This window comes from Manis javanica, chromosome 4 (assembly GCF_040802235.1).
Source record: "Manis javanica isolate MJ-LG chromosome 4, MJ_LKY, whole genome shotgun sequence".
Lineage (NCBI taxonomy): Eukaryota > Metazoa > Chordata > Mammalia > Pholidota > Manidae > Manis > Manis javanica.
Window position 1 is genome coordinate 78,342,357 of NC_133159.1, and position 27,705 is coordinate 78,370,061.

The window sequence follows — 27,705 nt, forward strand, 5'->3', positions numbered from 1 at the left end:
CAACAAAAATAAAAAATGTGTGCATCACAGGACAATAACAACAGAGCAAAAAGGCAACCCATGGAATGGGAGAAAATATTTGCAAGCCATATATTTGGTAAGGGACTGACTGAGAATATACAAGGAACTTTCACAACTTAACAACAACCTGATTAAAAATTGGGCAAAGGTCTTGAATAGACATTTCTAGAAAGAAGACAGACAAATGGCAAATAAACACATGAAAAAAATGCTCAAGATCACTAATCATTAGGGAAATGCATATCAACCCCACAGTGGGATACCATTTCACATCCATTAGGATGGCATTATAAAATAAAAACAAACAGAAAATTAACAAGTGTTGGTGAAGATGTAGAGAAATAGGAACCCTTGTGCATTGCTGGTGAGAATGTGTAATGGTGCAGCTGCTGTGGAAAACAGTATAGTAATTCCTGAAAAAGTTAAACACAGAATTATTACATGATTCAACAATTCCACTTTTGGGTATATACCCCAAAGAAATGAAAGCAGAGACTCAAACAGCTATTTGTACACCCATTTTCATAGGACTATTATTCACAATAGCCAAGAGGTGGAAGCAACCCAAGTCCATCAATGGATGAACAAATGTGGTATACACATATGATGGAATATAGGAGGAAAATTCCGGCATGTGTTATGACATGGATGAACCTTGATTACATTATGCTAAGTGACATAAGCCAGGTATAAGAGACAAATAATACATAATTTTGCTTATATGAGGTAACTAGAGTAGTCAAACTCAGAGACAAAGTAGAATGGTGGTTTCCAGGAGCTGGGGAAGAAGGGAATGGGGAGTTGTTTAATGGGTTATTAAATGGGTACAGAGTTTACAAGATGAAAAGACTTCTGGAGATTGACTGCATAACAATGTGAATGTATGGGATGTCACAGAACTGTACACATTAAAATGGTAAATTTGATGTTATATGTATTTTACCACAATAAAAAAATGGACTTGGAAATGAGTAAGTATTGAAAATAGAATCCCAGTCATTACGATGAAGATATAGGTCATTGTTCAGGTGCAGAGGGAAGGGGAAACTACTGCGTTATTTTTATATGTGCTTTATTGCTTTATATTGTACCTGGATTTCCAGCTCAGCGATGTGCTGCTGTAGTTCAGCGACAGCAGCTATGCTATCTGCCTCCCGGAGTCTCACAGCCATCACTTCTTCCTTGTTCTAAGGTGGCAAACGCAACAGAAATAAACCATATAAACCAAACCAGTGATAAGCCAGTAATAAAAAAGCACTTATAACCTTCCTTAAATTTGAAAAATAACAAATAGACTCATGATTGAGAGAAAAATGTCATTATCTTCTGAACTTGATATGAAATGAAGAATATATAGCATTCCATCTTTAAATATTAAGAAATAAAACTCATATAAACACTGCTTAAAATGTAAAAACCAACCAAAAATTAACTTAGTTAAATAAAATTATTAAAATTACTGGTGATTTAAAAAAGCTGGTAGTTTTTTTTTTTTTTAGAAATAAGAGAATATCTTTATTGTGCTGAAGTAATTAAATATTTGTGGACATCTTCTGACAAATGTGCCATTTCTTTTCCCCCAAAATTGCTTTATATTGTCAGACAATCTGTTGGTATTTAACATTGTTGACTGACTTCCAAACATAACTATGTAAAACATATATACACATACAACTACATACATTGTATCTTTTAAAAGTTATGACTCTCCTGAGTAGAAGCAGTTTAATAATAATAGATGTATAGAGCATGTGCTGTGAATGCTGAAAAACAAATACAGTTTCTTTCTAAATGTCATTTGTGAGAACCTGAAAAGGAAAAAGAGCTTTACAAATGCAAACCGTTGCTGAATGTATACCACCAGTGTTTGGCACACAGTGGGTTCTCGGCGATCAGACCTGTGTAAGGTCTACTTGTGATGTGACTCAAAAGCATGTTTCTGCTGATTTAAATTTTGATGACAGTGTGCACATATGAGAAGTTCAGAAAAGTTCTTGTCTCTGCCACCTTGTAAGGAGAAGTGCTTTACTGTTTTTTAAAATTTTTTATTATTTTGGTATCGTTAATGTACAATTACATGAACATTATGGTTACTAGACTCCCCTTATTGTCAAGTCCCCACCACATTACTTTACTGTTTTGGAAACAGAAATTAGCTAGAAAAATCACATAATTAAAACTGCATACTTTACAAGAGTACCAAGGGGACTATTTCAGTTTATTATTCAGAGTCTGATGATTATTATAGGAGGTTCTTCATCTGCCCTTAAGTACTGTCTTTAAAGTACTTTATAATTTAAAAAATTCTTACAGCACTTTTTCTGATCTAACTTGGGCTTCCTCTCCATCCCCCCAGTTTCCTTTGTTTGTGTGGTTTTTTTTTTTTGGATATTCATAATCTGTCCCAGATTCTTTGCTACCTATTTTTTGATATTCTGGTGGGGCGGTAGTTAAAAATTAACTTCTTATTATACTATTTTTTTGTTTCTTTTTTATTAAGGTATCATTGATACACACTGTTATGAAGGTTTCACAATAAAACAATGCGGTTGTTACATTCACTCTTATCATTGAGTCCCCCCCCCAATACCCCATTGCAGTCACTGTCTGTAAGTGCATTAAGATGCCACAGAGTTCTTATTTGTCTTCTCAGAGCTACACTGTCTTCAACCGTGACCCCACAACATACCATGTGCACCAAACATGATACCCCACAATCCCCTTCTCCCTCTCTCCACACTGGCGCTCCCCGACCGGTCCACTTTGGTAACCACTAGTCCCTTCTTGGAGTCTGTGAGTCTGCTGCTATTTTGTTCTTTCAGTTTTGCTTTGTTGTTGCACTCCACAAATGAGGGAAATCATTTGGTATTTGTCTTTCTCTGCCTAACTTATTTCACTGAGCATAATACCCTCTAGCTCCACCCATGTTGTTGCAAATGGTAGGATGTTTCTTTCTTATGGCTTAATAATACTCCATTGTGTATATGTACCACCTCTTCTTTATCCACTCATCTACTGATGGACACTTGGGTTGCTTCCATATCTTGGCTATTGTAAATAGTGCTTTGATAAACACAGGGGTGCATATGTCTTTTTGAATCTGAGAAGTAGTTTTCTTTGGATAAATTCCTAGGCATGGAATTCCTGGGTCAAATGGTTTTTATATTTTTAGTTTTTTGAGGAACCTCCATATTGTTTTCCACAATGGTTGAACTAATTTACATTCCCACCAGCAGTGTAGGAGAGTTCCCCTTTCTCTGCATCCTCGCCAGCATTTGCTGTTCCTGGTCTTTTCTATGTTGGCCACCCTAACTGGTGTGAAGTGATATCTCATTGTGGTTTTAATTTGCATTTCCCTGATAATTAGTGATGTGGAGCATCTTTTCATGTGCCTGTTGGCTATCTGAATTTCTTCTTTGGAGAAGTGTCTGTTCAGATCCTCCACCCATTTTTAATAGGGTTATTTGCTTTTTGGGTGTTGAGGCATGTGAGTTCTTTATATATTTTCGAATTTAGCCCTTTGTCAGATATGTCATTTACAAATATATTCCCCCATACTGTAGAATGCCTTTTTGTTCTGCTCATGGTGTTCTTTGCTGTACAGAAACTTTTTAGCTTGATGTAGACCCATTTGTTCATTTTTTATTTTGTTTTCCTTGCCTGAGGAGATGCATTCAGGAAGAAGTTGATCATGTTTATATTCAAGAGATTTTCCCCTATGTTTTCTTCTAAGTGTTTATGGTTTCATGACTTACATTCAGGTCTTTGATCCACTTTCAGTTTACTTTTGTGTATGGGGTTAGACAATAATCCAGTTTCATTCTCTTGCATGTAGCTGTCCAGCTTTGCCAACACCACCTGTTGAAGAGGCTGTCATTTCCCCATTGTATGTCCATGGCTCCTTTATTGTATATTAATTGACCATATATGCTAGTTTTATATCTTGGCTCCCTATTCTGTTCCATTGATCTATATAAATGTTCTTGTGCCAGTATCAAATTGTCTTGATTACTGTGGCTTTGTAGTAGAGCTTGAAGTCAGGGAGCATAATCCACCCCCCCCCACCCACTTTATTCTTCCTTCTGAGGATTGCTTTGGCTATTTGGGGTCTTTTGTGGTTCCATATGAATTTTATAACTATTTGCTCTAGTTTGTTGAAGAATGCTGTTGGTATTTTGATAGGGATTGCATTGAATCTGTAGATTGCTTTAGGCAGGATGGCCATTTTGACAATATTAATTCTTCCTATCCATGAGCATGGATGTGTTTCCATTAATTGGTATCTTCTTTGATTTCTCTCAGGAGTGTCTTGGAGTTTTCAGAGTATAGGTCTTTCACTTAGTTAGATTTATTCCTAGGTACTTTATTCTTTTTGATGCAATTGTGAATGGAATCGTTTTCCTGATTTCTCTTTCTGCTAGTTCATCGTTAGTTGTATAGGAATGCAACAGATTTCTGTGTATTAATTTTTTATCCTGCAACTTTGTTGAATTTAGATATTTGTTCTAGTAGTTTTGGAGTGGATTATTTAGGGTTTTCTATGTACAATGTCATGTATGTGATCTGCAAAACAGGGACAGTGAAACTTCTTCCTTGCCAGTGTGGATGCCTTTTATTTCTTTGTGTTGTCTGATTGCCGTGGCTAGGACTATGTTGAATAAAAGTGGGGAGAGTGGACATCCTTGCCTTGTTCCTGATCTTAAAGGCAAGGCTTTCAGTTTCTTGCTGTTAAGAATGATGTTGGCTGTGGAGATGATCATGTGGTTTTTGTCCTTCTTTTTGTTGATGTGGTGGATGATGATGATGAATTTTCTAATATTGCTCCATCCTTGCATCCCTGGAATAAATCCTACTTGATCATGATGGATGATCTTTTTGATGTATTTTTGAATTTGGTTTGCTAATGTTTGGTTGAGTATTTTTTGCATCTATGTCCATCAGTGATACTGGTCTGTAATTTTCATTTTTTGTGGTGTCTTCACCTGGTTTTGGTATTAGAGTGATGTTGGCCTTGCAGAATGAGTTTGGGAATATTCCCTCTTCTTCTACTCTTTTGAAAACTTTAAGGAGGATGGGTATTAGGTCTTCACTAAATTTTTGATAAAATTCAGCAGTGAAGCCATCTGGTCCAGGGTTTTGTTCTTAGGAAGTTTTTGATTACCAATTCAATTTTGTTGCTGATAATTGGTCTCTTCAGATTTTCTGTTTCTTCTTTGGTTAGCGTTAGAAAGTTGTATTTTTCTAGAAAGTTGTCCATTTCTTCTAGGTTATCCAGTTTGTTAGCATATAATTTTTTATAGTATTCTCTCATAATTCTTTGTATTTCTCTGGTGTAATAGTGATTCTTCCTTTCTCATTTCTGATTGTGTGTATGTATGTAGACTCTTATTTTCTTTATAAGTCTGGCTAGGTGTTTATCTATTTTGTTTATTTTCTCTATTTTATTTATTTCTGCTCTACTCTTTATTATGTCCCTCCTTCTACTGACTTTGGGTCTCATTTGTACTTCTAGTTTCATTAATTGTAAGTTTAGACTGTTCATATGGGATTGTTCTTCTTTCCTGAGGTAGGCCTGTATTGCAATATACTTCCCTCTTAGCACAGCCTTTGCTGTGTCCTACAGATTTTGCGGTGTTGAATTATTGCTGTCATTTGTCTCCATATATTGTTTTTATTTGGTCATTGATCCACTGATTATTTAGGAGCATGTTATTAAGCCTCCATGTGTTTGTGGGCTTTTTCATTTTCTGTAGTGTAATTTATTTCTAGTTTCATACCTTTCTGAGAAGCTGGTTGGTACAATTTCAATCTTTTAAAATTTACTGAGGCTCTTTTGTGGCCTAGTGTATGATCTATTCTTGAAAATGTTCCATGTACACTTGAGAAGAATGTGTATCCTGTTGCTTTTGGAAGGAGCGTTCTGCAGATTTTGTTAGGTCTATCTGTTCTAATATGTTGTTCAGTGCCTTTGTGTCCTTACTTATTTTCTGTCTGGTTGATCTGTCCTTTGCAGTGAGTGGTGTGTTGAAGTCTCCTAAAATGAATGTATCACATTCTATTACCCCCTTTAATTCGGTTAGTATTTGTTTCACATATGTAGGTGATGCTGTGTTGCATGCATAGATATTTATAATAGTTACAGCCTACTGGATTGACCCCTTTATCATTATGTAATGTCCTTCTTTGTCTCTAGTTACTTTGTTTTGAAGTCTGTTTTGTCTGATACAAGTCCTGCAACTCCTGCTTTTTCCTCTATATTAGTTGCATGAAATCTTTTTCCATCCCTTTACTTTCAGTCTGTGTATGTCTTGGGTTTGAAGTGAGTCTCTTGTAGGCAGCATATAGATGGGTCTTGATTGTTTATCCATTCAGTGATTCTATATCTTTTGATTGGTGCATTCAGACCATTTACATTTAGGGTTATTATCGATAGGTATGTACTTACTGCCATTGCAGGCTTTAGATTTGTGGTTACCAAAGGTTCAAGGGTATTACATTACTATCTAACAGTCTAATTGAACTCACTTAGTATGCTATTACAAACACAATGTAAAGGTTCTTTTTTTCCCTCCTTTTTCTTCCTCCTCCATTCTTATATATTAGGTATCATATTCTGTATTTTTTTCTATCCTTTGATTTTGGGGGTAGTTGATTTGATTTTGCTTCTGCCTTAGTAATTAATTGCTCTACTTTCTTTACTGTGGTTTTATTTCCCCTGGTGACAGCTGTTTGTCCTTAGGAACACTTCCATCTATAACAGTCCCTCCAAAATATACTGTAGAGGTGGTTTGTTGGAGGTAAATTCTCTCAGCTTTTACTTATCTGAAAATTGTTTAATCCCTCTTTCAAATTTAAACGATAATCTTTCCAGGTAGAGTATTCTTGGTTCGAGGCCCTTCTGTTTCATTGCATTACATATACCATGCCACTCCCTTCTGGCCTGTAAGGTTTCTGTTGAGAAAGGTGATGATAGCCTGATGGGTTTTCCTTTGTATGTGGTCATTTTTCTCTTTGTAGCTGCTTTTAAAAGTCTGTCCTTATTCTTGATCTTTGCCATTTTTATTGTATGTCTTGTTGTTGTCTTCCGTGGGTCCCTTGTGTTGGGAGATCTGTGCACCTCCACGGCCTGAGAGAGTATCTCCTTCACCAGATTGGGGAAGTTTTCAAATGCTGATAGTTTTTTATGCAAGAACAATTACTGAGAACTTCCAAGCACTGAAATAACTAGGACAACAAATTAACAGGGACTATGGATACTGACAGAGCATGTTAGCTAGTATTAAAAATTATATTCTTCCTGAATCAATAAATGTTAATGAATACTTACATTATAGTATAAAGGAAAATAATAGAAATTAGACATTACAATTGTAATCTTCCTAGGAAAAGCATAATGTTCAACTTTGAAACAATATTGCAAAATTTCACAAAGAAAAAAGCCCTAAAACTGTATTCTACCATATCCATGCCAAATGCCAATCCAGAAAAAAAACAAAATAAGAAAATATGCTAGAAAAAATTGGGTATTCAAAAGTATTTTGCTTCTCTCTTAACTTCAGTTCAAATTTAGTGATTACTTTTAGTGTAAAAAATGTACAGCATGGTGACCAAGGGAGGAATTCAGCATCTGACAATACTATAATATGAAAACTTTAAAAAATATTGAATTTAGTGAAAGTGTAATATTACATTTTAAAATAAAAATATAAATTTTTTCTTGTATCTCAGATATGATAGTGGTACTTCATTTCAAGCAAATATTTTAAAATATTTAAAAATTTCCCCCTATTTTCCCAGTTTGCATATGGCCAGAACATGTAGTTTCTGTATCCAGAGCTGTGCTGGTGTTTAACAATCCACTCTCAGATGGGGGTGTCTGTGTGTATGTGTGTGCATGCATGTAGAAGCATGTACACACATGTATGTATGTTTATTATATATTTTAACATAAACTGATAGAGGATGTGTAGTACACAACATACAGATAATAATATATATAGTACTCATTGTAAATTTCATATAGTCAATATATTCTCACAGAATGCTTTCATGGATTTTTGCCAAACTCCTGTATCCTTAAGCCACCTGAAAGTGAGGAATATGAATATTGGCTCATTATTTTATGTTAGAAGATTAAAGTGAAATAAAGACTTACATTAGAATTTCACCTATTTGTTAACATGTGAGCAAGTTTTTTGCTGATTCTGATATAAGTAATCAAATACTGGAAGAAAATTTCATTAATATTTTTGTGGTATTCACAATGTAAACGCTGAAGAACGACACACTTTCAAGCTTTAATCTCTATTGACATTCTAGAGCAGGAATCAAAAGGTTTTTGTTAAAAGAGCCAGGTAGTAAATATTTTAGACTTTGGGCCATACAGTCTATCACAGCTACTCCATCTGCTGCCACTAGAGTGTGAACGTGGCTACAGACAACACACAATGAATGGGCAAGGCTGTAGTCCAACAAAACTTTATTTGTGAAAATAGGCAGTCAGACAGATTTGGGCTATGGACTATAGTTTGCTAACTTCGGTCTAGATAATCAACAAAAGAATAAATCAAGCCATGATTTGTAGTTTGCCAATTTATGTGGTGTAAACACTCCCACCATGGCTCCTTTCAAGCTACCAACATAACATTAATGTACTCAGAGTTGGGAAGAAATGTGCAGTAGCACACAATTATATGATATTTCCACCATACAGATATAATAGGTATAACCTCAAAAGCACAGATAATAGTAAAATGTAAAAGTAATTAGGAAATGATGAAGCTTGCATATTTATCACCTTTGTTCTACCATAATTTTGTTTAAATTAATAATGTGTTCAGCTATAAGTTGTTTAAATTTATTATATAAATAAACCATTCATATGGCTGTGAACAACTGCGTTACAGAATTCCTGATAATTTAATAATGGGTTCTTGCTAGCTTTACTAGGTGGCTTCAGCACACCACTGTGTCTATGTTCAACAAAATTCATATTTCACTTGTCACTACCTTATATTAAACACTTTAATGACAACCCATAAATCTTGAGATAATGTCTGTGGTCCTTATTCTGGTGTCCAAGATTCCGTACGATTTGGTTCCCTATGCACTGCTATAGCTTCATATCTTACCAGTGTTCTGCACCACACTCCCCTCTGGCTAGAATGAACTTTCAGTTCAAACAACCTGTTCTTTCTCACTTCTGCTCTTCTTTTCTACATGCTATTCTCTTTGCCTAGTAAATTGTCTGTTGCCTTTCCTTCACTAACTCCTACAAATCCTTAGGTCTCAGCTTAATCATTGCTTAGTTAGCTTTCCTTGCACTATTATTCTAACACTAAACTGCCACTACAGGGTCCTAGGTACCTCTTCCTCATCACAGCACTACTCAGACTTTATTGTGATTGTGTGTTCACTTGTTCACAGCCTTTACTGAGAGAAAGTGCTCTCTCTAAAGCCAGCACCAACTTGCAACTGTGTGAGTGAGGCACTTGAAAAACCTTATCCTCTGGCTTCAGTTAAGCTTTCAAATGACTGCAGTCTCACGAGAAGCTCTAAACCAGAACTACTTGGATAAGCTGCTCCTGAATTCTGACCCACAGAAACTCTGGGATATTAGTGCTTACTGCTATTTTAAGCCACTTAGTTTTAGAGGTAGTTTGTTAAATAGCAATAGATAACTTTTACTCTAATTTTAGTTAACATTGTATTAAAAATTATATCAGTCATTGAGGGGTATTATGATTGGTACACACGTGATGTGTGTGGGGTCATGGGGAAGACAGTGTAGCACAGAGAAGACAAGTAGTGACTGGCATCTTACTACACTGATGCAGTGACTTCAATGGGGTATACAGGGACTTGATAATATGGATGAATGTAGTAATCACATTGTTTCTCATGTGAAACCTTCATAAGAGTATATATCAATGATACCTTAATAAAATAAAATAAAATAAATAAATTAATTAAAAAATTACATCAATCAAGTAAAAAGCCAAGAATCTGGGCATTTTCTCATAATCTACCCCCTCTGCAATTTAATCACCAAGACTTATTGGTTCTCTACAAAAATAGACACTGAATGAATCTACTTCTCTTTAATTACATTGCAATACCTGAGCCCAAACAAGCACCTCTGTCCTGTACTATTACCTGATGATATCACATCAAATCTCTCTCTAATATTACCTCAAATCTATCTCCAACAATGGCATGTCTATCCCCAAATAATTGGTAAAATTAGTTGCTGAAACTTTAAGGACATTTTTATAGCCTCAAAATAGTTCTCTCAAATAGTTATTAATTATTTTGGTGATTTAATGTATGTCTACAATTCTTTGATACTCCTTCCTTCAGGAGATGGTCCATTCTTATTCTTCAGGTCCCAGTTCTGGTACCAGCTCCTGGAACTCAATCTTAATTACCATTTCCCCTTACCTTCCACTTTACAGTATATCATTATTAATGACCTTATCTGCTTTTTACTTACTGGCTCACTAAACATGGTGCCCACCTTCTTCACTACTCTATTCCCAATGCCTATAATAGTAACTGACAAATAGAAGACATCCAAATATTTGATAAACATGTAAAGCAGACATTATCATTTTTGTATTGTTGATATACAATCTTATATTGATTGATGTACAATTTTATATTGGTTCCAAATGTATAACACAGTGGTTCAACAGTTAACCGTATTATTAAATCCTCACTCCTTCTAGTGAGGTTACTATCTATCAACATAGAAAGATGTTACAGAATCAATGACTATATTCTCCAGGCTGTACTACTATCCCGTGACCAACTTACATTGTGATTGCGAATTATTGTGGCGCTTTACCCCCCTCACCCTTCCCCCATGCCTGCCCCATTCCCTCCCCCTTGGTAATGACTAGTCACTTCTCAGTGTCTATGAGTCTGCTGCTGTTTTGTGACACTATAATTCTCTGAAAGCTCACCTCTTTCCATCCCTATTTGAGAATCACTGTCCTAGAATATGAAAATTCTACTTAAAATGAAAAGACTTGGCTACATATTTTGTTAATACAATGAAAAACACAGGTACCATCATGTCCTGCTTCTCAAAGTACAAAATGATACAACCTTAAGGAGGGTAACTTGAAAAAAATCTATGAAAAGTACAGATCTACTTATTCATTGACCAAATTAGAATTTATCCTATAGGAATGTGTACATATGCCATTATGTGTCTGAAGTTAGTGTGCATACATGGTTATTCACTACATACTGCTTACAGCAGCAAAATACTGGAACAACTCACATGCTTATCAATGAGGAACTAGTTAAGTATACTAAGGTATATTCATGCAATGGAAAGCAATGTAAATTAGAAACTAATGAGAAGACTCTTAAAGCACTGGTATTAAAAGTTCTCCAAAATATAGTGATGAAAAAAGCAAAATGCAGAAGATATAGTATGCTAACTTTCATGTAATAAAGTGAGAAGAAAAATAATATCATTTTACTCACTAGTTATTTGCCTAAAAGAAATTCCAAAAGGACATACTAGGAAATAATAAAAGCAATTACCTGGGAAAAAATAAAAGGAGTAGGTGGTAGGCTCAGGAAGAGAATGAGATAAAAGAGGACAGGAGTGCAAGCAATGCTTTCATTTTTACTCAGTCAAAAAAATCAAAACATTATGAAAAAAAGTGTTTGTATTAAGCTATTAATATTTACATTAAATATAAGCAACAGATTTCAATTCTTCCTGTTTCCTTCCATCACTATTCCATACATGCACAATATTATAATCATAGTAAAATACTCTGACTTTATCAACAGTATTTATCACACAATTTTATAAGTTTGTAAAAGAACCTTTTATCATGGACATATATGTATCTCTTTATATAGAACCAGAGAATATAAAATCTTTCTATAATCTTCAAATTTAGATTTACATAAGGAATCCTACAGTCTCATTACTGAAATCCTAGGGACCTGGTGTGTTATGGAATTTCAGATATTTTAGATCTTAGAAAAGTAATAAAGGGCATAAGCCATTAGTAAGCTTATAGTCAGCAGGATCTGAGACAGCATCCATAGTGAAACAGTATGCTTAATGCTCAACACAATAAAGTAGTGAAGTATAAATACCTATATCAGATGGGATAAGTAAAAATTATAAATGGCCATACAGCAATTCAAGTCAGGTTTTGCTTCCAAGTGAATTTGTGCGAAACATAGAAAAAACATTTGCATTTCAGAGTGTTCTAAATTTTCATAGTGGGGAACATAGACTTTACTATTTCATCTTTAAGTGGGAATATTCAAATTCAGTTACTGAGGGAAAACAATGTTAATATTAAAAACAGTATCCTGACATTTTACATAAATGAAAAATAAGCTTTATTTCTTATCAAGAAATCATAATATATAGTCCTATAAGACTAAATGAATCAGATTTATATTATATAATTGAAGTATCAGCTTCCTTGAAAAAGTAAGGTTTGTTTCCAAGTTTTTCTCACATAACAAGGTAAAATACACTCAGTCAGAAAGTACTAGGTTGCTAGGGTGACAACACAGATATCATTCTTGAAATCTGCAAAAGGCATTACAAAAGACTGAATAAATCGCTATAAAGCTTAACAAGGAGGAGATATCAGAGTCAGCATCTGTAACATACTTGACAGAGGTAGTAATGAACAATTAAAAATTAAATAAAATCTCATACCAGCTCTTAAAATTCCCTAAAATTCTGAGTCTGAGCCCATTACTTAACAAATTTAAAGAAAACAATTTTCATCAGCAAAATGCACCAATATTTATTTCCAAGGAAAACTTTACTTTGATTAAAAGGTGTGAAGGATTTGAGGAGCAATATTAACATCTAGTTGTCAACATATGTTAAAGGAAAATTTATCCCAATAATGAAAAAGATTAAATTCAGTTCTTTATTAAAAATAAGCACAATGTATCATAAAAACTCAACCAAATATTAGCTTTACAAACTAAACTCATAATTTCATTTCATATTTTATTTTTAAATTAATCTAATCATATTCTTCAAGAGGGACTACTCTTAAGTTAGGACAAATTTCAGTACTTCTACAGATTTCTGTTAGTGTAAATTTTAATAGCCATGAATATTTATTAGGATGTAATTTCATCTCTGGATTTCAGTGTCACTGATAAACCACTCATGCTTCATTCTTGGTTTTTAATGACACCAGATCAAGTTGATGGAATTACAGCTTTATATGTACCATTGAAAGTCTTGTTTCTTATCACAGAATAATAAGGCTGGAATCTTTAAAGGTATCATTCCTATGATCTCACTATGGAAAGATGGATTTTTTTTTTTAATAGCCTATAACTTGGCCTTAGTAATTCATTCTAATGCTCAGACTACAGTTACCTCTTTAGTTATTTCACATACACACACACCCTACCCTCTCCTTTCATCCCACTCCCTAGCCCCCCTCTTTTATCATTGCTATAAATTAATTTTATTTGAATGTAATTTTTGTTTTATGAATCCAAACACCACAAAAAAATTAAAAACCTGATTAAAATAATAATGGGAAATGGACACTGTTTTTGCAACCCACTGGGTACACACATATTTCTTTTGTTCTCTATATCTAGAAAACATATCAATATTGACTGCCTACTGATAAGGTACTGATCAAAGAAGAGTTATCCTTACCTTTCTAAATTACCTATCATTTTGATTGAGACTAGAAGCTCTGGCTTTAAAGGGCTACAAGTCAAAATAAAAATTATCAGAGATACCAATTTTCAATCACTTGGTTAACTTAATTTTCTGCACTGGTATTTAACCAAGTGATTGAAGATGAGGTTTCCTGCTCGAAATCCACTCCAGAGAAAGATGAACTAACCTTTCTAAAAGCAACCACCAAACCAAGTTCAGGAAAAGTGGAAAATAAGACTAGCTTTTTTTTGGTTTTAAGATAATGATAGGGCAAAAAAAGCATAAAAACCATTATTATGTTAACAAAAACAACTAGCTAGTGGTATATTTACCTTGCATTCAATCTCTGCTTGTTTGCGCTTTGCTTCATTTAACTGAGTAAGCAGTCCTTTATTCTGTGCAGAAAGATATTGTACTTTCTCATGTAGACTGATCACCTCTTGTTCTGCTCTTCGAAGATGGTTACTATTGATCTGGTTCTAATAATTAAAAATATAAATACTCAGACTATAGTAAAAAGACCTGAAACAACTAGTAAGTTTCTACCAATAATGTTATGCCACAACAACACTACAAAGAAATGTTATTACTTATAAGTCAATTTTATTCAACAAACAGTTAAATTTAAAAAAAAGATTTATAAAACTGCTTGGTTAAAAATCAAGTCATCCAAAAGAATATATAAGGTCCATGTTAGAAACTCTCATTATCGATCAATTTACTATTTATACAATAAATATCTGTAAACCATAAGGATGTTCCCACAGAACTTGAAGGTATTTTCTGAAATAGGTAATGTGGCAATGTGGTTAAAAAAAATGGGTAGATTCAGTAATATGATGAATCTAATGCCCCTTTCTAGTTTCTAGAAGGAAAGCACAGACTGATCAAAAGGTATGATAACCATTTACTGTACTGTAAACTCCATGATGTCATGAATGTGGCATGCGCACTTCACATTCCTCCATGTATAGAATGGTCTGTTTTTATGGAGCGCACAGACTGGTTTTGAATTCTACCTTGCTATTTGGTGATTAAGGAAACTAGTTAACATCTCTGAGTCTCTATTTCCTCACTTGAAAAATGTATGTAAAAATACTACCTATTTCTCATTTGGTTGTCTTCAGAATTAAATGAGATAATACATGTAAAAAAACCTTAATATTCAGTAAGAACTCAGTAAGTGCTAGATACTTAATGTATTATAATTATAGGACATGGCAAAAAATACACAGACCAGATATCATCTCACACCAGTTAGGATGGCCACCATCCAAAAGACAAACAATGACAAATATTGGCGAGGATGTGGAGAAAGGGGAACCCTCCTACACTGCTGGTGGGAATGTAAATAAGTTCAACCATTGTGGAAAGCAGTATGGAGGTTCCTCAAAAAACTCAAAATAGAAACATCATTTGACCCAGGAATTCCCCTCCTAGGAATTTACCCTAAGAATGCAGGAGCCCAGTTTGAAAAAGACAGATACACCCCTATGTTTATTGCAGCACTATTTACAATAGCCAAGAAATGGAAGCAACCTAAGTGTCCATCAGTAGATGAATGGATAAGGAAGATGTGGTACACATACACATGGAATATTACTCAGCCATAAGAAGAAAACAAATCCTACCATTTGCAACAAGATGGATGGAGCTAGAGTGTATTATGCTCAGTGAAATAAGCCAGGCAGAGAAAGACAAGTATCAAATGATTTCACTCATCTGTGGAATATAAGAACAAAGCAAAAACTGAAGGAACAAAACAGCAGCAGACTCACAGAACCCAAGAATGGACTAACAGTTACCAAAGGGAAAGGGACTGGGGAGGATAGGTGGGAAGGGAGGGATAAGGGGAAAAAGGGACATTATGATTAGTACACATAATATGGGGGTGGGGCACGGGGAAGGTAGTATAGTACAGAGAAGACAAGTAGTGATTCTAAGGCTATCCTGATGGACAGACACTATAATAGGGTATGTGGTGGGGACTTGATAATGGGGGGAATCTAGTAACCACTGTTCATGTAAGTATATACTAATGATACCAAAAAAAAATAATTTTCTCATTCAGGCTTGACCCAGCCTGAAATTTCTCAGCCCCAAATTATTCTAATAAAACAGTAGAGATTTTCATAACAAAAGACAAGTGAAGTCTGGTTCCTCATTTAACAGTTCTTCAGCCTTCATCAAGTTATCTAATTCCATCAAATTCAGTACATGGTACAAGCACAGATGATTACTTGACTTTGAAGGCTGTGCTGTGAGAATCATAGGAGAAAACTTTATGAAAGGAGTCTCAGACAACACCTGAAATTTAATAGTTAATAAATGCTACATTGTTGGTATTATTATATCTGTTTACCTTACTCTACAAAAATGACCCTGCCTCCAGTTTTAAGAAAAAAAATCTGCATCATCTAACTGATTTAAGCAACAAAACTTTCTACCACTTCCTGGTTTCTTCATCTTCAGGTTTACTTCCTGACTCTCAGAAAAAATGTCTCCTTTCTAAGGCTATCCTCTGTATTATTCTTCTTTCTTAATTTCAATCAATGAACACTGTCTGTCTATAATAACTGACCTTCTTGGTAATGTATTCCAAATGTTCCACAACTTTTTATTGTCTTACCTGCTACTATTAAAATAAGTACACTTCAGAGGGACACACCTTCAACAAAAGCTGCAAAGAATTCCCAGACAGAACTCCTCCCTGAACTCCTGAATACAAGTCCATGATCCAAAACTATAAAACATTCACAAATAAACAATGCTCAGGAATTGATTAAACAATGCTCAGGAATATTAGACAAAAAGACAGCAAGAATAGATTTTTAGAACTCTAGATAAAAATCATAAGGACTTCATATTAAATAATTTATATTTACAATAATTAGTCATTAAAAGAGGAAACAAAAACATAAGCAAAGAATAGTCACTGTCAAAAAACATTCAGCAAATGTGAAACCAAATACAATTTAAAGAAATTAACATAGATATTGAAAATCCAATTAAAATATCAAATAGGAGATTAGATACATTGAAAAAATAATTAGTGTCTTAGAAGAGGTCAAGAGAGATAGAAAAGAGGATAAGGAGGTACAAAACATACCAAATAGGGATTGCAGGGTAAAACAGGGTGGGGGTAAAGCTCAGATGTGATGTAAGAGATAACAGTTGAGAATTTTTTACAACTGAAAAAAAAAAAACCAAACCAAAAAACCACTACACGTGAATTCACAGTTCAGGAAGCAGTACTTAGTCCCAAACAGGGTAAATACAAATAAATCCTCACCAAGATACATAGTAACAAAACTTAGAATGTTAAAAGGAAAGAAGAGGCAAATCAAGGGCAAAAGTGAGTATCTGAGAAGGAAGAAAGTAAAATATCCAGCAGATATCTCAATAAGAAAAACTTATAATGCTTAAATAAACTTCATTCTACAAGAGTATACTCAGTGAGAAGAAAGTACATTTAAGGAAGTGAGAGAATTTAGAACTCATGATTGGAACCAGAAAGAAATTGCTCAATAAAAGAAAAAAGAGTAAAAAATTGGTAAACAGGTAAACAAATCCAAACAGGCACTGACTCCATAAAACAACAATAATGCCTAATAATTTTGGAGGTATAAAAAAAAAGAACAATAACAGTAACAGGGGAAGGATGGAAGATGAGCACAGGAAGTTCTCCTAAGGCTCTAACAGTTTAGAAGATGGAGATAATTACTAACTCAAGACTTTGTTCAGTCAGGTAAGCATTATAATTTTTTCAGGTAATAAACACTAACAGAAAAGAAAGGAATTATAAAAATCAAACTAATATAAAAATCTACATTAATTCAAGGAAAAGCAAGAAAAAAAGTAAGAAATTGAAAGGACAAAATAAAACAATTTCAAATACATCATAGTAAAGACTTGATTTCTGATAGGACTGTAAAGTCTGAAAGAGCATTGTTCTTACCTTTTCAATTAAAAAAAGAAAAAAAGGCCAGCCAAACTCTTAAGTTCATGATTTTTGTTGAAACCAGAAAGGTGAGGTCAGAGGGCAATCAGCTAGCCCAAAATCTAAGGAGTGACAGGGCAGATGCAGCCAGAAGCTGTTATAAATAATTCAGCTAAAATAAAATCAAATTGGTGGAGGCCAAGTGTTGGTTAGCTAGAAAGTGTATAGCCCAGGGCGGACAGCAGAGTCCACCAGCTCTTGCACTGTTTTTCTTCATGAGCTCCAACAGGTACACAAAAAAGACCAATGAGAGCCTTGAGAAAGAGATCTACATGGATTAGGCCTGACGTAAGAGAACAGCAGCTAATAAAGGAAGGGCACTAAGCCTTGTCTGTCTCCTCTAGGGCATAAAAGGTTTCAGGGCTACAACACTGTTGCCCTTGGGGCACTGGGGCAAGCACTGCATTTGATGAAGGGGCAGGAGTATATTCTGGACCTAGGCCTGAAACTGGGGGTAGGGCACAAGCACTGAGAAGGCCAAACACCTCAGATCCAGGAACATGACTGAGCCTAAGACAAAGGCTTTATCAGAATAATAGGGAACACTGCCCTTCAACTTCCTGTAACAAATAATTGTGGAATACTGTCAGAGACTGACCTCTCAAGTGCCATGCAAAGGGAAGACCTACAGACATTGAGAAAACCCTTTGGCAAACCAGCCCCCAATCTAAAAGAAAGATAATGCTAGAGGAATTTGAAGCCTGTGGTGCAATGAGGGTAACCACAGAAACAAACCTCAAACCCAGCTCAACTCCTGACTATATTAACTTAAATCCCCCACATTAAAGGCTTAGCAGAAGGAATGGTACCCATTTCCAGGAATAAAAACTATTTGCCTTAGTCTACTGTCTTACATAAGATGTCCAGTTTTCAATAAATTACTACAAAGCAGTTAAAAGAAAGAAAAAAACAAAACACTACCAAGAGACAAAGCAATCAATAGAACCGGCCTCATACACGATAAAGACATAGAAATTATCTGATGGAATTTACTAAAGGCTCTAAGGAAAAGGTGAAAAACATGTAAGATCAGATAGGTAATATCAGCAGAGAAATGAAAACTGTAAGAATCAAATAGAAATGCTGGACCTGAAAAAAAGAGTAATAGATGTGAAGAATGTCCTCAATGGCTTATCAGACAACTCACAAAGTAGAAGAAAGAACCAGTAAACATAATTATATGTCAGTAGAAATATTTCTGTCACTAGAAACTGAAACATAAACAGAAAAAATAAAGAACGGGAGACAAGAACAGAGGGAGCATTCATGAATTGTCAGACAACATCAAACGATCTAATGTATGTGTAAGTGGAATCCCAAGAGGAGAAAAGAGTATGGGACAGAAAAAATATTTGAAGAAATAATGACCAAGACCAAGAATTTTCCAAATCCCATGAGAGACACAAACAGGTCCAGAGTTCAGAGGGAAAAAAAAAATCAAGTCATATCATAAAGGCAGCCAGAGGGAAAAAAAAGCAGATTATGTGCAGAGGAACAAATATAAGAATTACAACAGAATTCTGACCTGCATGGTTGCTGACAAAAAGAATAGCTTAAAGTGTTGAAAAAAGAAGGAAAAAAACTCCACAGTTCACAAATCAATACCCAGCAAATACATATTTTTAAATTGGAGAGTATGTTCTCAAACAAAAACTGCTAAGAGAACCCACTGCGAGCAGCTGAGCAGTAAAAAAAAACGTTACAGGAATTTCTTCATGCAGAAAGAATATAATACCAGATTGAAACATGGGTCTAAACAAAAAAAACCAGAATGCTAAATGGAATAACTGAAGAGAAAATATACTTAATTAAAATTTTTTAAAATTTTCCTGAAAGATAACTTATTGGCTGAAGCAAAAACCAATAGCGCATATATCTGTACTACATGTAGAAGTAAAATACATGAAAACAATAGCACAAAAGGATGGGAGGAAGAACTGGGAATATACTGTGTAAGGACCTTATTCTATGTGTGAAGGGTAAAATATTATTTGCAGGTAAGCTGTGATTAAAGATGTATATTATAAAACTGAAAGCAACCACTAAATTTTTTCAGCTGTATAAATAAAGAAGTCAATTGTGCAGATAAAGTGGAACCACAATAAATGCCCCCAAAAAACCAAGAGAAAGTAGAAAAGAAAAAAAACAAATGGAACCAAAAATATAGCTAGCAAGGTGACAGATATTAATCCAAACAGAATCACAAAACATGGACTGAATATGACAGCTAGAAGAAACTATGAGACTGGATTTTTTATGAGAATTAACAACAGAATTCTGACTTGAATGATTGCTTACAAGAAGAGTGACTTAAAGTGCTGAAAAAAGAAAACATTCGTACATCATAAAATTAATCTAAAGTGTACATGCAGTTCAGTGATTTTTAGTATATTCATATATTTAGTATATTCATATTCAGTGGTATTTAGTATATGTGTAAAACCATTTGTCAGACTGGGTTCTAAAAAGTATTCATGTATATGCTGTTTGTCAGACATGATAACAGGTTAAACAGTTTGATATTGAAAGGATGGAAGAAGATACATAAGAAAAATACTAAACAATAAATAGCTTGCATAACTATAAGACAAACAGACTAAATAAAAAACATCCTTAAGGATAAAAAGGGTCAATATATCAAAATTCATTTTACTACAAAAATATAACAATTATAAATTTTTATGTCCTTCTAAAAGGGGCTCAGAATATTTTCAGCCTTTTTCAAAATTGCAAAGATCTGGTACTTGAAAGATCTGGTAACACACACACACACACACACACACACAAAAGGACACAGAAGATACAAACAATATAATGAAGAAGTCTGATCTAACATAAATAAAATTCAACAGACCACATTCTGTGACCACAATGCAATTAAACCAAAATAAGGCTGTGAACTACTGATGAAGTAAACTTACACATTTGGAAATATCAAAGACACTACTAAACAGCTTAACTCAAAGCAATCAAAGAAAGCCAAAAAAGTATGGAAAAAAAGAATAAAAAATGCTAAGTAATAAATTCACTGTAACAACAATCATAAGTGAAAAATTTGAAAATTAGGATGAAATGGATAGTTGCCTAGGGAAACATATCTTACCAAGCCAGATTTAAGAAGAAACAGAAAATCTGAAAGACCTTTAACCCATCAACTGGGATCAATAGTAACTATTCCCAGAAAATAAAACAAAACAGGACTGTTTATAGGAATAAATTTCAGCAAATATTCAAGTAATTGGTAATTCCAAACATATATAAAATTTCTTACAGCAGAAAAAGAAAATACAGCCCAACTCATTTACCAAGCTTAGTATAACCTTGGTACCAAAACCAGATAAGAGTCTCCCACAAAAGGAAATTATAGAACAATCTAACACATACAAAAATATAAAATATTAAAGACCTGAATCCAGCAATGGGAATATGTTGTGTATCTTTCTGTGTGTGTGTTTCCTGTACCACAAACTTGTCTGTTTTCAGTATTTTGGTAACTTACCCCGATATAGCCGGTTCTCTTTGCAATCTTATGTATTTTATTTTATGCATTCAAAAACATTATTTTGAGAAGGGGCACATAGGCCCCAGATTGCCACAGGGGTTTGTGGCACACACAAAACAGAAGAACCTCTACACTGAAGAGACTCAGAGATACCCACAAGGAGACAGGTACAAGTAGCTCAGAGCAGCGCTGTCTGCAATAGTGAAAACCAGCATATGGAAAGATCTCAGAGGTATGAGTTCTCAATTGACTAAGGTATAGTCACTAAATGGACCTCCTCAGAGTCTTACAGCATGCCGTTTTATTTATTTTTCTCATTCTGCAATGAAACTTCATGGGTCACCACCAGTTCAAGCACTGCCACTTAGAAAGCAGTGCCTTACACCATCCCTCCTCCAGTAAAATCCACCCAAAATCACATTCACTAATCAGGCACAATTCAAATACAAATTTCCTAGGAAGCTTTTCACTAAACCACCTCATTCAAATAATATTACCCTGCTTTTCTCCATAGCAATTTCAGCTAACTCTCTTAATTACCAAATTTCTGAATTATTTTTCCAGTTTTACTGAGATGTAATTGACATACAGCACTGTATAAGCTGAAGGTATAGAGCTTAATGATTTGAATTATGTTTATTAGGAAATGATCACCACAATAAATTATAGTTAACATCTATTGCCTCATATAGTGAATTACATTAAATATAGTTTGTGCATGACTGATTTCTCTACTGCTAAGTTCTTTGGTGGCTGGTCAGTGTTTTGTATGCAAAAGTTCCTCAAAACCATGTTTTCTGAATTTGATTCATTCATCTACGTACAACTTCAAAGTAAAACCTGAACACTGGTTCAAAAACTGTGTTTGCACCTTTAGTATCTATGCTGAGATAAAATCTGATTATAAAAATAAAACTATCTATTATAAAAGCTAGATTTCTACAATAATCTTACTGTTAATCTTTAATTACAATGAAAAATACATGGAAATACCTTTGAACAATGTAAAACAAGACATATTTACTCTAAAGGATTTACATATTCATTTAGCATGTTCAAAGTGGGATGACTATTTCACACACAGGTATACAGAATGATACATGAGTTAACTATGCCCCCTACTGACTATTTTGAAAATGAAATAACATTACAGAGTATACAAAATATAGTCCACACAAATCTAACACATAAAAACCAAATGTATTTTTATAATGCAAATGGGTTTCATAAAAAGGAGTTTACAGATTTTAAGTCAAGTATATTTAAGACAGGGACTCAAGAAGAAATAAGTGTAATTTTGGAATTACCTGTTCAGAGTCACATTACACAACTTCAGAAAGCATCATTCACATTATATTCTACATCAGAGGCCATCAACAAGGGGCAATTGTGCTGCCGATGGGACGTTTTGCAATGTGTGGAGATGCTTTTGGTCACCACAGCCTGGCTGGGATTAGGGTGGGAGGCAGGCAGCGGTGAGACTGGCTTCGAGTGGGCAGAGGTCCAGGGATGCTGCTCGCATCCTACAGCACAGGCCAGACCCCACAACAAAGCATCATCTGGTCCAAAATGTTAATAGTGTCAAGATGGAGAAATTTTGCTCAACATGAATATTTTCCCTCAAGCTGTGCATAAAGGCAACCAAGTCAAATACAGTTTTATGAATTGCTTAAACTTTGTTGAATGGGTCAAAGATGATTAAATCTCTCATATCAAAGAATACCACTGTTAGCCCTTTTCATTTGGGCTAGAAAATTGCAGACAGTTTCCTATGTCCACCTTTTAGCTATATTCTATGGATGGTACAATCTGTGCATAAACTTTTGATCTGCTAATGATATTGGTTAAAGCTACTAGGCTTTCCCATCATACCTGTGTTTCCGTTTCCATCATCCTTTGTTTTGTTTCTCTTATTTCTGCCTGTGTTTCAGCTTCCCTAAGTCGAATGGTCATTAGTTCATCTTGCAACTCATTCATAGCATTTTTCTTAGGAGGGTCCTTCCACCTCCCAGCAGTACGAGCTAAGTGGCGCTGAAACAAAAAAATCATATTGTGATAAATATTCCTAGTATCAAAGTGAGTGCTAACTTTACTGAGAACTTATTTTAGGCCCAGTACTATATTAAGTACTTCATACACATCTTAAAATTAGGCATTATCTTCATTATATCAATAAGAAAATGGAAATTGTGATAAACTTCAGAAAAGTCACACAACTAGTAAATGGCAGATCTGGGCTACAAACTCATATATAACTCAAATTTTTTACACTATGGATTAATTATTAAAAATGAAATTCTCACTCTAATTTTTTAAGGAGAAATTATCACATTATTTTTAATGAAATACCAAGAAAAGAAAAAAATGGGACCATTCATGAATTAAGGAAGAAATATTGGAACAGCAGCATTCTCAAAATATCCATGGTGAAGGATCAGTTTCATTTTTAATTTCCAGTTTATATTACTGCCTTTATATGGAAGAAAAAAAAAGCCATAGCAATGTCAAGGACTAATTTCTGTCTTTACTAGATGCATCCCCCACCCCAAATTCAAACTCAAATCACTACTCTGTAATAATGTGTAGTTTCTTCCCCCTCCCTCTCTCCCTTCTGTTTTACAGATTCTGGTTTTTTGTTCCTTGTCAACAATTTCCCTCATATGTGAATAAACTTTGTGGGCATATAACTAGCTAACTGGTTTATTTTGTGAAGTAACCAATTTTCAAAAGTTACAAATATACAGACAAATTTATATTGGTGTCATCCTTCCAATGTGTCATACTGACCAATGGGTTTAGTATCAACAGGAGAAGAAATATGTATTATATAAAGGAAAAATTTCATATAGTTGAGAAAAGTTATATAAATCACAATGGTATAACAACAAAAATACAACTTGATCCCTCTTTTATCTCTTGCTTAATTGCAAGAATTATAAAGGGAAAATGGCTTGAAAATACTTTAACAAATGTGTTAGTTTTATACATTAAACAGTACCTTTTCCACTTTAAACTCAAATTCTAGTGTTGGTCATCGGGTACTTCAAACTCACACAAATTGTGTGTTCAGATTTTGCCCTCTTTTTAAAAAGCATACAATATATTGATATACCTGCCAGTGTTCCTCTAAATCTTTGACTTGTTGCCTAAGTTCTTTCAAACCCATAATAGCTTCTGCTTCTCTCAGTTTCACAGCAATGAGTTCCTCCTGAAGCCTTGCAATGTTATTCTCATCAGGAAAGGAGTTATTTCTCTGAAGCAAAAAAAAATTAATTTAGGATTTTAAGTTTCAAGTACTAAAATACAGCATATATAGTAAGAGTTATTTTGTCCCATATGTAATTGTACTTAATTTTATGTAATTTTGAGATACATTTCACAAACCATAAAACTTGCCCTTTTAATGTATACTAGCCAGAGGTTTTTAAGAGTGTTTACAGAGTTGTGCAACCATCACCATAATCCAATTTCAGTACATCTTAATCACCCCAAATGAAACCATATATTCACTAGTGGTCACTCCACATTCCTCTTCCCCCAGCTCTGGCAACCACTAATCCACTTGCCATCTCTGTGGATCTGCCTACTCTGGATATTTCATATAAATGGAAACATACACTATTGGTCTTTTATGACTAACCCCTTTCACTTAGTATGTTTTCAAGGTTCATCATTTTTTATTGCCAAATAATATTTCATTGCATTTATATACCACCTTTTATTTATCCATTCATCAGCTGATGGAAATCTGGGTTACTCCAACTTTTTGGTTATTATGAATAATGCTGCTATGGACATTTGTGTGAACGTTTTTGTGTGGATGTATATTTTTAATTCTCTTGAGTATATACCAAACAGCAGAACTGCTGTATCAGATGGTAATTATACAAATAACTTTTAAAAAACTGTCAAACTTTTCCAAAGTGGCTGCACTGTTTTACACTCACACCAGGGATGTCTGAGGATAACTGTAGGTAATTTTGAGGTCACAGAAAGTCTAACTCTTCTTTGTTTAATAAAATACTAACCAGTTAAGGAGCAATAGGATTAAAAATGTTTTTCAACATGGTAATACATTTATTAACCTCAGATTAGGACTTCAAGCAAAGCATGAACATGGTTTACATTTTAAAGATTTATGCAAAAGAATAGTCGAAAATCTGTTTTGATGTATTTTCTCAGCATGTCACTTTGGAAACGAGTGTAAAATCTCTGTACATTAGTCACTATTTATATCACCAGTAAGAAATTAATGCCAAAGTGATCTAAATATTTGCTTCCAGGATACAAAATTTAGATTAATCTCCTACCATGTTGAAAGACACAGCTGAGGATATAGGGTAGCCCTGTCTGTGAGTGACCAAGAGATCCTAAATTACGCCTTGGTAGAAGCTCCTTAGGTAAATTGAGGTACTATTGAGATTTCAAGTCCTGAATCTATGAAATTTTCTATCTCTAAAATATTTCATGGTGAACATGAAGATTTTAGCCCACAGAGATGATGCAATAAAATTATTCTTGCAACTATACATTTTTATGATGAACTTCAAATATTTTCTTAATTACAAATCAGAAATTTACTACATTTGCACAAAAAGAGAATCCTACAAGAAGTTAATCAGAGGAAGCACGAAACCTTCCAAATTCCTTTCTACTCTTCAATATGCATACCAACAAAGCTACTTAAGAAATCCATTTTTAAATTGGATCCAAGGATATTTCTTTCTACCACATATTCAAAACTGAAAGATCCAGACTCTTATCTAAATATGGAGCCCGGAATACACCTGTTAGAGACCAAATATTCTATTAAGCATTTTTTACAGCATTCTTACTGGCTTTTTCCTCAACAAAGAACAAGTTTTTCCAAAAATAATATAAAAACAGCAAGCAGATTTCTAGCAAAAGCGTTCCATTAGTAATTGTAGTTATGATCTCCTCTATTCATTAAGAACAACTTGAGGCTCTCAATGTCCATTATTTATGAGCTTTTGATTCAATAGCTAGATACTACCTAGGGGTAAAAGGAACAAACTCAACACAGAACTCAAGCCATCAATGATTTTATTGATGCAAAAACAGATTCAGAGTGAGATCTATAACACAGACTCTCAAGTCTAAGTGTTCTCAGAAACCTAAAAGCGTTTTTATTTTCACTACTTACCTAATCCTTAAAGTTCCTTAGTAAGTATATCTCAGACTAAGATCTTCCTGTATATCCTATGCTGGCTTGTTGTAGCTTGGTTAAGATGTAACAGTTACACTCAGATGAAATTTTCTCTGAAATGTTTATGATTTAGTCATATCCTGCCTCTTATAGATAAAGATATAATATTTGAAGACAATGATTAATTTCTATCCCCTAAGTTTTACTTCAACAACACTAAATATTATTCATATCAAAATTATCCTAGTTGTGTTCCTCTATAAGGGTTCTAATTTCCTTAAATACGGTGTTTTGAGTAGTATGGCTATAACAAAGAGTAATTGGAAATCTTCTATATTTTTTTCTTTCCTCTCTTAGTACCTAATTTGGAAAGTTCCTAATGTGTAAAAACACCAAGTCCAATTTAACTGCTCAGTAATATTTATCACATGTCCCCTCTGATTTGGCAGTGAGAGCATCCATGTTGTTCTCACCTTCTCTATATCGAGGACTTTATCCTGCAGCTCCTTGAGTGCACACTGAGACTCAGCTTCACTCAGACGGGCTTGGACCAACTCCTTCTCTAGCTGTAGCACAAAATCTTCACTGTAGATGGAACTGCATTTATGCTACAAGTTATAGACATATACTGAAATTTCACATGTATAATAATAAAAAATAAATGTAATTATAAAATATAGTTACTACAAGCAACCAAACAGTAAAAATTCCATTTACCCAGTATTTCTAGCTTATCTCCCTCCAATTAACATTCCAATGAATAAGCAAGTCCAAATTTGACATATATATAAATGATCATATTATTGGGTATTGGGGGTTGGTTATTACACTAATCAAATCCAATTCACAGAAGACAAATACCTCCTTTTACCTATGTATCCATCCAAATACTAAGAATCTGTTCTGACTCTCTATTGTACAATAGCATAACCATTGGCCACATGTGGCTACCAAGGAGCTGAATTATGGCTAGTCCAACCTGAGAGAGGCCTATAAGTATAAAATACAAACAGGATTTTAAAGACTTAATATGAAATAAAAATGTAAAACACCTCATTATTAATTTTTATGCTGATTACAGGTTGAAATAATATTTTGAATACATTGAGTTAAACAAAAACATTAATTTTATCTGTAATTACTAATTACTCCTTTTAATATGGCATTTTAAAATGCGTATGTTGCTCCCATTACATTGCTATTGGACAGCACTACTATAGACTACAGAGGACAAGTACACATTTACTGAAAATTCTATTTTAATAGAAAAACAAGGCATCCACAATAATGTAAACCATCTTAAATCCCTCAAAAAATGTATTTGTAGA

At 34.1% G+C, this 27,705-nt stretch overlaps 1 protein-coding gene across 7 annotated transcripts in view; it reads right to left on the reverse strand.

The window, feature by feature from the left end:
- EVI5 (ecotropic viral integration site 5) overlaps window positions 1-27,705 on the reverse strand; it is a 219,898-nt gene that overhangs the window by 56,255 nt on the left and 135,938 nt on the right. For 4 of the 7 annotated variants that reach the window (XM_036998073.2, XM_036998077.2, XM_036998078.2 and 1 more), the window contains 5 exons: window positions 26,851-26,985; window positions 24,323-24,463; window positions 23,083-23,241; window positions 14,041-14,187; window positions 1,113-1,208 (listed from right to left, as the gene is read on the reverse strand). In XM_036998073.2, coding sequence (XP_036853968.2) covers window positions 1,113-1,208; window positions 14,041-14,187; window positions 23,083-23,241; window positions 24,323-24,463; window positions 26,851-26,985 — 678 coding nt within the window. Of the gene's footprint in view, window positions 1-5; window positions 435-1,112; window positions 1,209-14,040; window positions 14,188-23,082; window positions 23,242-24,322; window positions 24,464-26,850; window positions 26,986-27,705 lie in introns of those variants that run through there. The other 3 variants (XM_036998074.2, XM_036998079.2, XM_073234284.1) reach the window with 2 other exon arrangements.